This window comes from Bactrocera oleae, chromosome 5 (genome assembly GCF_042242935.1).
Source record: "Bactrocera oleae isolate idBacOlea1 chromosome 5, idBacOlea1, whole genome shotgun sequence".
In the NCBI taxonomy this organism is placed as follows: domain Eukaryota; kingdom Metazoa; phylum Arthropoda; class Insecta; order Diptera; family Tephritidae; genus Bactrocera; species Bactrocera oleae.
Window position 1 is genome coordinate 2,043,880 of NC_091539.1, and position 13,407 is coordinate 2,057,286.

The 13,407-nt window shown below is 34.3% G+C and overlaps 1 protein-coding gene and 1 long non-coding RNA gene across 2 annotated transcripts; both read left to right on the top strand.

Annotated features, from left to right (window-relative positions):
- Positions 1-299: 299 nt before the first annotated feature.
- Positions 300-2,566, top strand: RpL17 (ribosomal protein L17). The gene is made up of 3 exons (XM_014242582.3): positions 300-436; positions 662-755; positions 1,937-2,566. The coding sequence occupies exons 2-3, from the start codon at positions 675-677 to the stop codon at positions 2,414-2,416; spliced, it is 561 nt and encodes a 186-aa protein (XP_014098057.1). The 5' UTR covers positions 300-436; positions 662-674; the 3' UTR covers positions 2,417-2,566.
- Positions 2,567-6,423: 3,857 nt separating this feature from the next.
- LOC138857562 (uncharacterized) lies at positions 6,424-13,310 on the top strand. Its single transcript, XR_011396683.1, has 2 exons — positions 6,424-6,757; positions 13,225-13,310. It is a non-coding gene; the product is annotated as an uncharacterized lncRNA (long non-coding RNA).
- The last annotated feature ends 97 nt before the right edge of the window (positions 13,311-13,407 follow it).

The window sequence follows — 13,407 nt, forward strand, 5'->3', positions numbered from 1 at the left end:
TCATTTTGATATACCAAAATAAGAGCTAGATGTCGCTGAGATATCGCCTCAATGTATTATTGATATTATCAGAGAATGTAGATTATATTTTACATTCTCTGATGTTATTACATTAACAGAATGCAAATTAAAATTTAATGAATAAAAACAATCAAAACATATAAAGTAATCGAATTAATCACATATAAATGTCAAATTATTGATTCACACTTGAGTTTTTAGTTAAAAGGAAAACACTGTGTAGATGAACTCTTCTACCAGAGAATGTAAATAAAAATATTTTACATTCTCTGCTTCTACTTTGACATCCGTTGCAACCCTGTAGTTCAACCACCATGTTGAATTTGACTGTCATTTGCTTTGAACTGCACTGCCTTACCCACTAAGTGACAGCTGTCAAATAGGTTCTTTTCCGGTTTAATTCATCACGAAGAAGGTACGATTTTGTCGAAGTGAAAAATAAAATTCTTCAACATCCAGTAAATTATGTTACACCAACCAAAAATATGTGCCCAAGTGCAAATGCTGAAGTGTGGTTTTCTTCATTCAATATACATTTTGTCCAAATTTGAACAACCAAGCCATACAACTTACAATTAACATAGCTATTTATATGGCTGGCTAAAATATACTTATGAAATGTGTATTTGCAATTTTACAGAAATTAAACAACAATGGGACGGTACTCGCGGGAACCAGAGAATGCCACAAAATCGTGTAAGGCGCGTGGACCTAATCTACGTGTGCACTTCAAGGTGAGTGATTCTTCTGTCGTAGTTATGTTGTGTATAAATAAGTGTTGTTTTGGTGTATTAACATAATAAGCTATTCATTCTCAAGTGATGGCGTAGCATTCTAAAAGGAACTGCATTAATATAAACGAATTTTGATACATTGATATTGTTTACATGGCAAAATTCGACTGGAAGCTTTTAAAGGCTGCATCTTAAATCAGTGCTTGAAAAACTATGTGTTTCTTGATACTTTTGCAAAGATGCTAGAGGAAGTAAGCAGAGCGAAAAAGCCTGCGGCCAAGCATCAGCTGGGGAATCGTCATTTACTCCGATTAACCATCTAGAACTTGTGCTACAGTTGCAACATAAACGTAATTACTTGGTTATCTTTAAACTCGGAAGATAAGTCCTAAACTTTTATTACCTATTAAATAATTTAGCATAATATGCGTTAAGAAGTGCATGAAATATTCCTGTGTACTTCTAAAATAATTATGCTTACATTAACTTAGCAGGAAAACAGTGGTAAATACGCCTAACACTGCGATTCATCACTACCTGTCCTGTTGAACAAATAATAATAGACTAAATATTTAAATTGCATCTTAAATCAGTGCGTGAAAGAAATATACTTTAGTGACACTTTTGCAAAGATGCTAGATTAAATAAGCAGCACTTTATAGGCTGCGGCCAAGCATCAGCTGGCGACTTGCTAACCCCTGCGATTTGCCATCTAGAACTTGTGTCACAAATATAAGCCGATCTCCTTACTTATCGATAACCAAACGCACGTCTTCTGTAGATACCGAGTTAAATTTTTTTTTTTAGCATAATATGCGTTAGGCGGCGCTTTGTCCAGTTTGCGTTGCTGAATTGTTTATGCTTAAAGTAAATTCATTGGGAAAACAGTGGTAGATATGCCAACAAATGCGATTTATCACTACCTGTTCTATTGTACAATTATTAACAAATTTGAGAAAATGTTATAGCATTTTTTCTTAAAAAAATTAGGTAAGACATTAATACTTAATTCTTTCTTAAAATGCTAAAAGAAATGTATGCTGCAGGAAAACAGTGGCCGCTGGTTAGTTCAAACGCCGCAGCTACTACCTGACCTACCGCACATGAATAAAATAAAGATGATACTTAATTTACAAATATGATCTCTCGTCTTATACTAATTGATTTCTATTCTCTTTCAGAACACTCACGAAACCGCCCAGGCTATCAAACGCATGCCTCTGCGTCGTGCCCAGCGCTACTTGAAATCCGTCATCGAACAGAAAGAGTGTGTTCCATTCCGTCGCTTCAACGGTGGTGTTGGTCGTTGCGCACAAGCCAAGCAATGGAAGACCACCCAAGGTCGCTGGCCAAAGAAATCCGCTGAGTTCCTTTTGCAGCTGCTGCGTAACGCTGAAGCCAACGCCGACTGCAAAGGTCTCGATGTCGACCGTCTGGTCATCGATCATATTCAAGTGAATCGTGCACAATGTCTGCGTCGTCGCACATACCGTGCTCATGGTCGTATCAACCCTTACATGTCGTCACCATGCCACGTTGAGGTAATCCTCACCGAAAAGGAAGCGGTCGTGTCAAAGGCTTCTGAAAATGAGCCAGCCAAGAAGAAGCTGTCGAAAAAGAAGTTGCAGCGACAAAAGGAGAAGATGATGCGTTCCGAATAGATGTAATCTAAGTGGATAAGGGAGTGAATAAGAGGAGGACAGCAGTTAATTTGATTTTGTATAAACGGTATTAACAGACAACAAAGTTTGATAAATACTGTAGCAAAAATTTGTTCAATAAATCAGTTGAACGCTGTTTTTTTAAAGAAATATTTGTTTTATTTTAATATGGCTAATGACGCTTGGTTTGTTTATTAAAAATGGAATGAAATTATGTCCGGTTGTAGCGATAGAAAACATTTCCGAAATAATTTTCAGCAATGCTGCCAAGCGGAGTCCTTGGCTAAGCCTGTTTGAATCGGTGAGTGAATCAATTCCCACAACAACCGGTTCTACGTTACCGGATATCCGGTCAAGTGTTGTTATTTCGATGATCTAACACTGGATTCGTAGAGTCCTTGGTCGAATTATTGTGGTCCTATACCGAATTCGTAGTAGCCGGCCGTATATAGGGGTTCAATCCAAAATCAATTTCGGCAGATAAAGATCTGATATTTTCTATAAAGGTTGCATACTTTTAGGTATTAACTGGAAACCAACGCTTAGAATTGAATTTAACAACGCATGGTTCCGCTTATATGAATATTAAAAAAGCGAACGTAGCCTCACGGTAGGCCGCAATGAGGTTCTGTTGTTTGCACCTCATTACAATGGCCGGGTTTCTATTTCTTCTTTTTAAATCGTAACGTTTTTTAATTGTTTACTGTTTTGTGCAATTTCAATTTACACAGCGCTAATAGATAGCAACGACGAACAAGTAAGGTAGGAGAGTGCAGACGAGAGTATTACATATAAGTAGCCATGACTGACTTAGTCACCAAAAAATCCGCAGTAGCAAAACCACAATCACAAACAAACAAAAAAATATTTACAAACGCCAAATAATTAGTGGCTTAGTGTGAGAAAATCAAGCAGAGTAGATCAATGAATTATGCAGACACAACTGTATAGCCATAATTTAATTAATGCATAACAGAATCGTAACATTTATTAAATAATTGTTAAACAATACATAACTCACCCATTGAATAGCTGCATCGGCATCACCCTGTAATCAGAACTACGCTATTTTGACAGTTGAAATTATTTTGGCGTGCAATTTAAATGTCCTCATTTATTTCGTAAATGTTTAAAGTCATAGTGAAAATTGTGCAAAAATGTTTTGGCAAAGTGCAAGTAAAAATAAAAGGGTGTGCGTATGTAGCGCTATAAAATGCCAAATCGATAAGTGTTTATGTGCGTAGCGAATTGGCGCTAGTGCCATAGAGATGCTCCGGGGAAAATTAATAATTCATTAGTTATAAATATATAAATTATAAGTGTTAATATGTGTGTGTGTATTGTAAATATCTGTGTACATGTTGTTATGTGCGCGCTACAACTTAGCGCTAGCAAGTAGTTTAACGTGCTAGACAAATACAATGCGCGGGCGCTTGGGCAACCACATACACGTATGTATATGGAAGGATAGTGAAGAGATGCAGTGCAAGGTATGTTATTTAGTTAACTTAATTCAACACTTGAGCGCCGGAACTATTATAAGTTTTACTTAATTTAGAAACATGCAATTTAAATTTTAGTATATTAATTCTTACATTTAATATGAAAATTGTGAAGCAGCACTCACAGTAGCGTTGAGTGCTCTTGAGTTCATTTGGGTAACTTGAATTCAATTACACTTTAATTTACGAACTTGTCAGCTATTACCACAATATAAACACACTTGGATATACATACATATGTACTTATACATATAAATATGTACATATATACAATATAATATATTTCGTGGCATACGCGATCTATGCGGGGTGTCAGCCATCTATTATACAAATATATACATACGTATGTACATATGTAGAACACATGAATCGCATAAGATTTCAAAATAACAACACAAACAACAAAGAAACAATTTGTCTCATATTATATTAATTAATTGAAGTACGTCAAAATGTGCACGAACTCCAAACATGGACTGTGGCTTACCGATATGATAACGGCATGCACGTATATGCATACATATGTATGTACATATACGATATGATAACGTTAATACTAGCATATTTATGTGCATATGTATATATGTATGTATGTAATTGTATACACACGAAAATATACAATACTGCAAACTCGAGTATATTGAAAATAACACGGATATACAATATCTCAATTTATGTACATGTATGTATGTATGTATACGCACTCTTTGTTCTTTAAGTTCCAACTATAAAATGTATATTACAAGCAAATTGACTGGGTACACTTTTCCTTCAATCACATTTACTACATACATACATACACACATAATACATAAATCCATACATATGTGCATACATCGCTCGTTTTGCGCCTTTTTATCATACATACCCGCTTTACAATGCAAATTCATTGAATTAATTCAATTTTTAACGCAGCAGTCATTTACTCAGCTCAACTCTTAGGCATATGTATGTGTGCATGTGCAAAAACAAATTGTTGAGTGAGGCAGTGGGTGTTGCCGGTAATGCAGGTGGATGGTGCTGAAAATGCTGATTGATATATGTAAAACAAATATGTACATATACATATGTACTTAGCATGTAATATATGTACATATGTATGTATGTTTCTGTGGTGTGACAGTGTCGCCCGTCGTACGCGTGGCGTCCTATGGCGACGATCGTGGCATGTATGCTTACGTGTGCTTATTAGACTGAGTTGGAAGTTCGATAACCTCATGTAAAGAAGAAAATAAAGATCGAACAATGAACCCCTATAATGAGAAAAAAAACAAAGGTCGAGTGGTAAATGTCATTAATTTGCTGCTGGTAGTCAGTTTTTGACGTAGACAGTTAAGACAACGGCCTAAGAAAATCTCAAATATATAACCTGAAGCTGAACTCTTCGGTATAGGAATACCGCTAGCCGAGTTCCGAATAAGAGCAGAGCTTATTGTAGATCGAAGGTCTACTCATGTAGACCGTTTTGTATCAAAAGGTTAACCAGAGGATTTGGGCAAGGGACCACAGGACGACACTTCTAAAGATGATAGATCACAGTCAGTAAGCTCAAAATATGGCAGGAATGTAAATGAAAAGAATTTCTCTATTGTACCGTGACCGTCTTCCGCTCAAATGTATTGAAAACAGGCAAATTACTCAACAAATGTGTTGATTTATATTACATTGTGTTGCTCTTGTAGCGACAGAAAACATCTCCGAAGTAATTTGGAGCAATGCTGCCGAGTTGACAGTACTAAGCCGTAAAAAAATCTGGTTCCGTTCCTTACCTAGACTCGACTGTCGTAGGAACGGGCGACCGGACTATCGATTGTCATCGCCTATGCTAAGCTATGGCTTATAGCACGTGCCAACGCAAGAGCATTAAGGTTTAGTTGGATCTAAGACATACTATTTCGAAACGCCTTTCAAACAACTGAAAAAAAGTAGAATAAAATAAACGTTTCAGAGTCGAACATTACCAGACGGAAAATTTATGCTCAACATGACATTGAAGAGTATGCCTTACACCGGTCTTAAAACCAACAGACTGTGTAGACTTAATACGCATATAAGAAATATTTAAGACTAAGGTCTCACTATGGAAATTTACTATTTTTCACGAAATTGAAAACTTACTCATCGCGGCTTACGCTCTTGCTTTCAATTGTCCATATCTTTCGTATGCCACTCAACGTCGTCGCCGACACAAACGACATCAACAGATCAACAGATCAACGGATCAAGCCCGCTGACAATGCCTGATGAGCAGATTTAATTTACACGATCGCATTATAATCAGATTTAGCGCATTGAAGCCGAGCTCTGGCAACGAGGCGCTACACAAATCAACTATGCAAACACGCATACTTACAGCCATACAAACAGACACAGAAAATACTTATTGTATAGGTAATTGTAGTGCGCACATAGACAACTGTAATGTGCATTCGTCCGGCACCGCCAAACACCGTTTGTTTATTCAGTTGTACCGTTGGTTGGTTAGTTGTTTGGTTGTTGGATCGGTCGAGGACGGGGCAATCGGGACCAAGGGGCTGCATACACCAAATTGAATTGGCGGCGTTTGTGTCTGTGTTTTTGGAGCGACGACTGTCGGATTTACTTGTAAATCAGCTAAACAGTTTAACATTAACCGCGACACATAACGCTCCAACAACGAGTACGAAAATTCAAACGGATAAAAAATATTTGCGCCCAGCTGAGTTCTCTAAATCTACAATAAAGTTTTTCAATATATCTCTAGCGTATGCCAAGCGGTGCGAACGCGTATCGTTGAATAGAATTGAATGCAGTGAAAAGCTATTAACGGCTTCAATGCATTTTCATCAGTTTTTCAGGCGTACGTAGCGTGCATAAGTTTAAGTGAGAAAACTAACGGCTAAATACAGCTAAAAAACAATACCGTATTATAAGCAGCCTTTCGAATAAATGCACGCGGTACTCAAACACGGAAAATCGGCACAGCGACGCTGATGAAATTCCCACAATTGCAAAAGCGTTTGGAATTGAATTATATTAAAACGAATTAATAGCAGAAAAAAAACGAAAGAAAAAACCAGCAGTAAGGCTTACAACAACAATAGCGCCACTGTCCAACGACGACACTAAGCGCGTGCGTTTAATCGCGCCACAACAAGGCGACTTTTTTCAATTTTATAATTTTTTTCTTTTTCCTCACGGTTTGTCGGCGTTTATTTTATTTATTAAACGCCATCAATTTTTTTTTTTTGTGCGCGCCTTAATTAATTAATCAAAACAACAATTTTCCACGGTTTAAATTTTATTAAAAGACTTCAACACGTAATTGGAAAAAAAGTGCAAATGAAAATTAAATAATTGATTAAATGATTAAATGATGAGGCGTTTGTGAATTTGGATATAAACAACTTCAATTGCTTAAGCGCGCAACAACAGCATAATCCACAGACGTTATGATCTATTAAAATAAATTGCGTTTTTGCATACGTATTCCCTCAGTGCAACATTTTGTTTAGATGTGCCAAAAATCAATCTTATAGCAACTACATATAAGTACATATGTACTCGTATGCTAGCGCTGAAGCACTGAAAAAGCGCACATACAAATATTAAGTGATGCGTTGGTACTCGTTTCGTAGTACGTAAAAATCGTTTTATTATGTTGTTGTGGTTTTTGTAGCAGCAGAAAACATTATTGAAGTAATTTCGAGGCATGGCGCCCAGTGCCCAGACAGTCCTTAGCCGCATAAAACTCCGGGTCCGTTCCGGTGACGCAGACTAGACTGTCGCGGTAGCTTATTATCCGCTTTATAATCTGTTCAAAAGGTTGTAGAGAACTGCTATCTCAAGTTCTGACCTGTAAATAAATAGTTTAACATACGCTTTAACCAAATTTCGAATGTTTCTACGCTGTTTAATCAAGACAGACCCGAAAATTGCATTTTGAATGCATCAATAACTTTTGCTGGTTTATTATTTTGTTTTCTTCATGTTAGGAAACCAACAGCAAAGTAATGAATGAGCAATATACGTCATGTAGAACCTTAAGGGTTACATGGGTTTCACGGCTTCAAAAAACAAAAACAATTTTATTGTCTTATTTAATTCTATGAAATCGCTAGTATATCGTCCGAAATGCTCAAGTTGATACCAGTAATAGTTTTAGAGTTACAACCTTGAAAAGTGGCGTGCTCGAGGTCAGCTATATAATCACTAAAAACTTTAAACGCGTTTTGTAACGCTTGTGCCCTTGTATAATATCTGATTTTTTTTAGCTAACTGTGCTTTCATCTTAGTTATTATCAATTCATTGTTGTTACTTAAGTACATTCAGACATACATACATATGTGCGCACACTTACTTAGAACTAGTGAAATTTAGTTTAAATAAAAATTTGAATTACCTGACAGAGTTTTCCCGTCACGATAGCATATCAGTTTGAACTTGCCGCTTATCTAATTGATTAAACAAAAACAAAAAGGCAAACATTACAGACGTTAATTAATAAAGTGTTCTAATCTGTCGCGTTTAAATTAATTAAAGAGAAATGGCGTGTTTTGGCATTCGAATGGAAAATTTTCAATAAATGAATGAAATGTGCTTTGTGAATAAACAAAACGACCCGCGGCCAACCGATATTTGGACAGCGTCGTTGTAACTTGATTTTATATAAATTACTACAAAATGAAATTTGTGAATGCCTGCGCAAAGATATCTAACGCATACTTCTACAGTTGACTGCCGCTTCATATTTTTGACAAACAGCAGCAGTCGAGCAAGCAGAGCGCTTTATCTACAAATGCCTAACTTTAATTGTTTGTCCGAAGCAGAATCAGCCGTCAAGTAATCTGAGTTAAACAAAGCAAGTCGTTAGATTACAATAAGAGCGTCAGAGAAGGCTGGTTTGTAGAGCGATAGCTTTTCATTCGCATTACCATGGCTTATCCTTTAATTTAGGCTTTCAGAAAGAAAAAAAGATAAATTTTTCGCAACTTGCCGTTATATGCGAAGTCTAGTCGATTGTAGCCAGAGTTTTATATAAAGATTTTATTAAAGATATTTTCCAGTAAGTTAGGATATGAGGTGTAGTTTTGTTTTTGTTATAAGGAAGTTTTAATTTAGTTCCAGTACAAGCACATAAACTTGACTTCAGTGATTTTTCTCGCGCTCTATATACATATTCATTAGGGTGGACCAAAAAAAATTTTTTTTTTTGCTTAGCCTGTGGGTTTGTAGATTATAAAAAAGGAAAATTTTGGATAAAAAAAAATTTTTTTTTAACTATTCATATTTATATAAAAATTACCGAATTTGACGATTTTTGACTCAAAATTTATTTTAACGCTTAAGGAAAGCACATTGTCGTTTAAGATTGTTTTTTAAAACTCCAATAATGACCACAAACAATTTTTTTAAGTTAATAAATTAAGCTTCTAGAACACTTATCAAAAATTTTTTACGAAATAAAAATTTTAACTCGAAACTTACTTTAAAAGTGAGTGGCAGCCGCCTCTAGATGTTAAATTTTTTTCCCTTAATTTTCTTTTTTTATAATCTACAAAATTTACCCGCATTCTAAGCAAAAAAATTTTTTTTTTCGCTCCACCCTAATATTTATATAATATTAAGTGTAATAAAAAGAAATCCATTATTTTTGCATGAAATTGAATGCTTTAATTAAAGCATTTTTTGTGAAATATTTGGGTCCTGGACAAGCGTAATCGATGTTTGGACTCGCCGATTTCCATTATTTTATCGATTTTTTCGATAATTGTTATTCCAGAGCGTGATGCATTTTTGACATCGAAATTACCGGAACGGAATCGACGAAACCAAAATTGCGCATAATTGGCTGTTACAGCATCAGAATAAACATAAACGCTATGCACATTTTCAGCCGATTGGCTTGCGTTTTCGCACTTATCGAAGAAAAACTGTAAAATATAGCGTATTTTCTCTTTGCTAGTGTCCATCTTTGACGCGCGCTAAAACCAAGCTGAATTAACCAATCACAAAACTGTCAGAAAAGTTTTTTTAGTGCGAAACGTCATCTTTCTAACGCTATGTAGCCGAACCCGATCGCACTTATGCAACGCTAACTACAGATAAATACGCCATCTATTGGAAAAATAATGGATTTATTCTTTTTACTACACCTAATCTATAAGTATATTTATCTAGATATGTCAATTTGTAACCAACGACCGCTTTATTTTACTAGTCACTTCCGTATCTTAGGTCTTATCATATATCTGTTCGCGTAGTCAATTGACTAATATCAATATACAATTATCTTTATGCCGCTCCTTAGTTGCATTTATCAGCTCATTCCCTCAGCAAGATCAGCGCAGTTTGTATGTATTACATAACCTAAATAGAAAATTTTTTAATGAGTTTTGCTTTTTGGTTGTTTATTGTGTCTTTATTTATCTTTTGCTTATCCACCATACGCCCCCAACTCATTCATAATTAATGCAATTGATGAAAACATAAAACCGTTTAGTTGCCACCTTTGTTTATCGTTTTTACTGCATAACGATTGTGGACTGCGCCACCGAAAGCACCAAAACAACGCACAGCGCTAATGAAACTGAATTTTTCCGGTTTGTCGTTTCGCTTGCCAATGACTTTGTGGCTTTGGCGGCGCTGTCAAGCCGGTGATGCGACATATAGCGCAGAAAGCGCCTTCGTCCAAATGGTGTCTTGTTTACTACGCAGCATGTTGTGGTTGTTCCAGGGGAGTAACGAGACGTGGCTGTCTCAATCTTCACAAAAAATCGTTAAAAATGTGGCAAAAACAAAATTTTACAAAAACAAACATAACTTAAGCGCTTCCGCAGACAAAATTACTATTTGCAAAATACCGACAGTATATGCGAAAAGTATGTGACCATAAACAGTAAACAAACAATTTAAAAACGATTAACAATTAAGTGGAATTAATGCTACAAATTTGCTATAAATATAAATAAATAAAGAAAAGCAGAAAAATAAAATAAAATTTTGAAATAACACGAGAAAGCGGTTAACTCAAAAACGTAGAGTAGCAAAGTTTAGCTAAACCGAAATTCATTGCAATTGAATGTGTGCTTCTAGTCGTTTTTTTTTTTTGTAATAAATTTTAAATTATGGAAAAAGCCGTAAACAATTAAATGACAAATTTCTTTGAATACTTGCGTGCCTCGCCAGTAACTGCACGTTCTAACCTTTATATAATTTGAAAAATATATATGTTTACGAATATAGCTACATAGATACATAGGTATGTACGTAGTAGATACTTCGCGTTACTTCTGCAATCGCCTGACTTCTTAATTGAAACTCGTTCACGCTGAGCAGCGGCGGCTGCGAAGTACGAAATTGAACTGTGCCACATACTTAAATGTGACGGGTTCAATGCGCAAATTGAACTATACACATACAAATGTATATACATATGTATTAGGGTGCAGCGAAAAAAATTTTTTTTTTGCTTAGCCTGAGTGTAAAATTTTTAGGTCATGAAAAAAGAAAATTTTTGGAAAAAAAAAATTTTTTTTGGTTTAAGCTCTTCATAATTATATAAAAATTACCGAATTTGACGGTTTTTGAATCAAAATTTATTTTAACGCTTAAGGAAAGCATTTTGTCGTTCAAGACTTTTTTTAAAACTACAATAATTACCACAAAATTTTTTTTTTAGTTGATAACTTTTAATTGGTCAAAAAAAGGACTCACCACAGCTTCTAGAACACTTATCAAAAATTTTTTACGAAATAAAAATTGTAACTCGAAATTTACTTTAAAAAGCCTCTAGATATTAAAATTTTTTTTTTTGTTCCAAAAATTTTCTTTTTTTATCTTCTACAAATTTTATACTAGGCCAAGCCAAAAAAAATACTTTTTTTCGCTCCACCCTAATATGTATGTATATAGATTTATTTGTATTTATAAATGAATTTTACAGCGCTGCAAATCGCACAATGATCATAAAAATTATGAGACTGTTTATGTGGGTACTTCTTAGTAAAATGTCCTTGAACTCGGTTTTTAAGTGGTGCAATCCTGAACATAAGTATTTAAGTAATAACTAACCGCATTTACCTAACATGAAAAAAAGTTTTAAATAAACAATATATTTATATATCGTTCGAGCCGTTTCATTTTCGTTTTAGCTGCTCTGGTCTTTTTTTTTCCAATATAAATGATTTTCTCGAAGTAGAGTTTGCTATTTTTGATACGCTGTGTGCCTTACTACTTGCCGAACCATACAGGGTTGGATCGCCGAAAGATTCAAATCGGTAGCAATTCCGGTAACATAGAATCGGCTGTTGCGGGCATCACACCTTTTAGGCATCGTTCCACTGGTTAGACTTAGTGTCATGCCTACTTTCACCTCAAAGTCTTTGAATTCTTCTACGTCGGTGTTTCGCTTTTATTGAAAAATATTAATAAAATATTCTTCTGTAGTTTTGTAAATAGCTTGATTTTTTCAATGGTAAAATGCACTGTTTTACCTTCATATACAGGTTGGTTGAAAAGTTTCTGCGCTCCAAATGAAAAAATACTGTTTTTGGTACGAAATATATTTTTGTTCAATATACTTGTAATCTTCCTTAACTTCAATACACTTATTGCAATGATCAACCAGTAATTTAATGCCATCCCTATTATAACTTTTCGGTAGCTCTGCAAAATACCCGTCTACGGCTGTAATAGCTTCTTCATTCGTTAAAAAACGCTTTCCACGAGAGCTTTCAGGTTTCTGAAGAGGTGGTAGTCGCTGGTAGTCAAATCTGGTGAATACGGTGGATGCTCAAGCAATTCTGGTTTTACACACATACATATGTATATGTTGGTATATATATATGTATATATGTATATAATCTTGACAATATCATATACGTATGTGAAATATTCATTAAATTAAATATAAATTGCAAACGTTAATGTTCTTATTTTTGTTTGCTAATATGTAGATTTCTGAAGCTATAGAACTTTTACTTATAAAAATATAAATAATAATTTCGAAAAAAACATTATTTTTTTTTTAATAAAACATATTAATTCAAATAAAAAAGTTATAAAATAAATATTTTTTAAATAAAAATAAATATAATAAACACGCGTAAACTAAAAACCGCGATTTCATTGAATCAAATGTATTAAACGTGTTTACAAGCGTGCATAGTGAATATAAAAATTAAATACATATATTTGTATATACATAAAACTTATTTTTTTCTAATATTTATTAAATAATATTAAATAAAACAAAATATATATAAATAATATTTAATAATACTATTATTTTTACCCAACAAATCTCTGCTTAAATAAACATACAGTAAAATTAATATCGAAATATTCGAACTGTGTTACAATATAACTGTTGCTTGCGTACGAAAAAGTGTTTAAAATTTATGCTGCAAAATAGTTTTCAAAAAAAAATGCTGAAATATTTCAATGTGTACAAAAAATAAAATATTCGCAAAAAGTGCAAACATTTATTTTAAAGTGCAAAAATTAAT

Bases quoted from the DNA above. Each gene is read 5' to 3' on its own strand.
- RpL17 (XM_014242582.3), top strand. From the start codon at position 675: ATGGGACGGTACTCGCGGGAACCAGAGAATGCCACAAAATCGTGTAAG. The intron at 756-1,936 runs GTGAGTGATTCT...ATTCTCTTTCAG, and splicing joins ATCTACGTGTGCACTTCAAG to AACACTCACGAAACCGCCCA.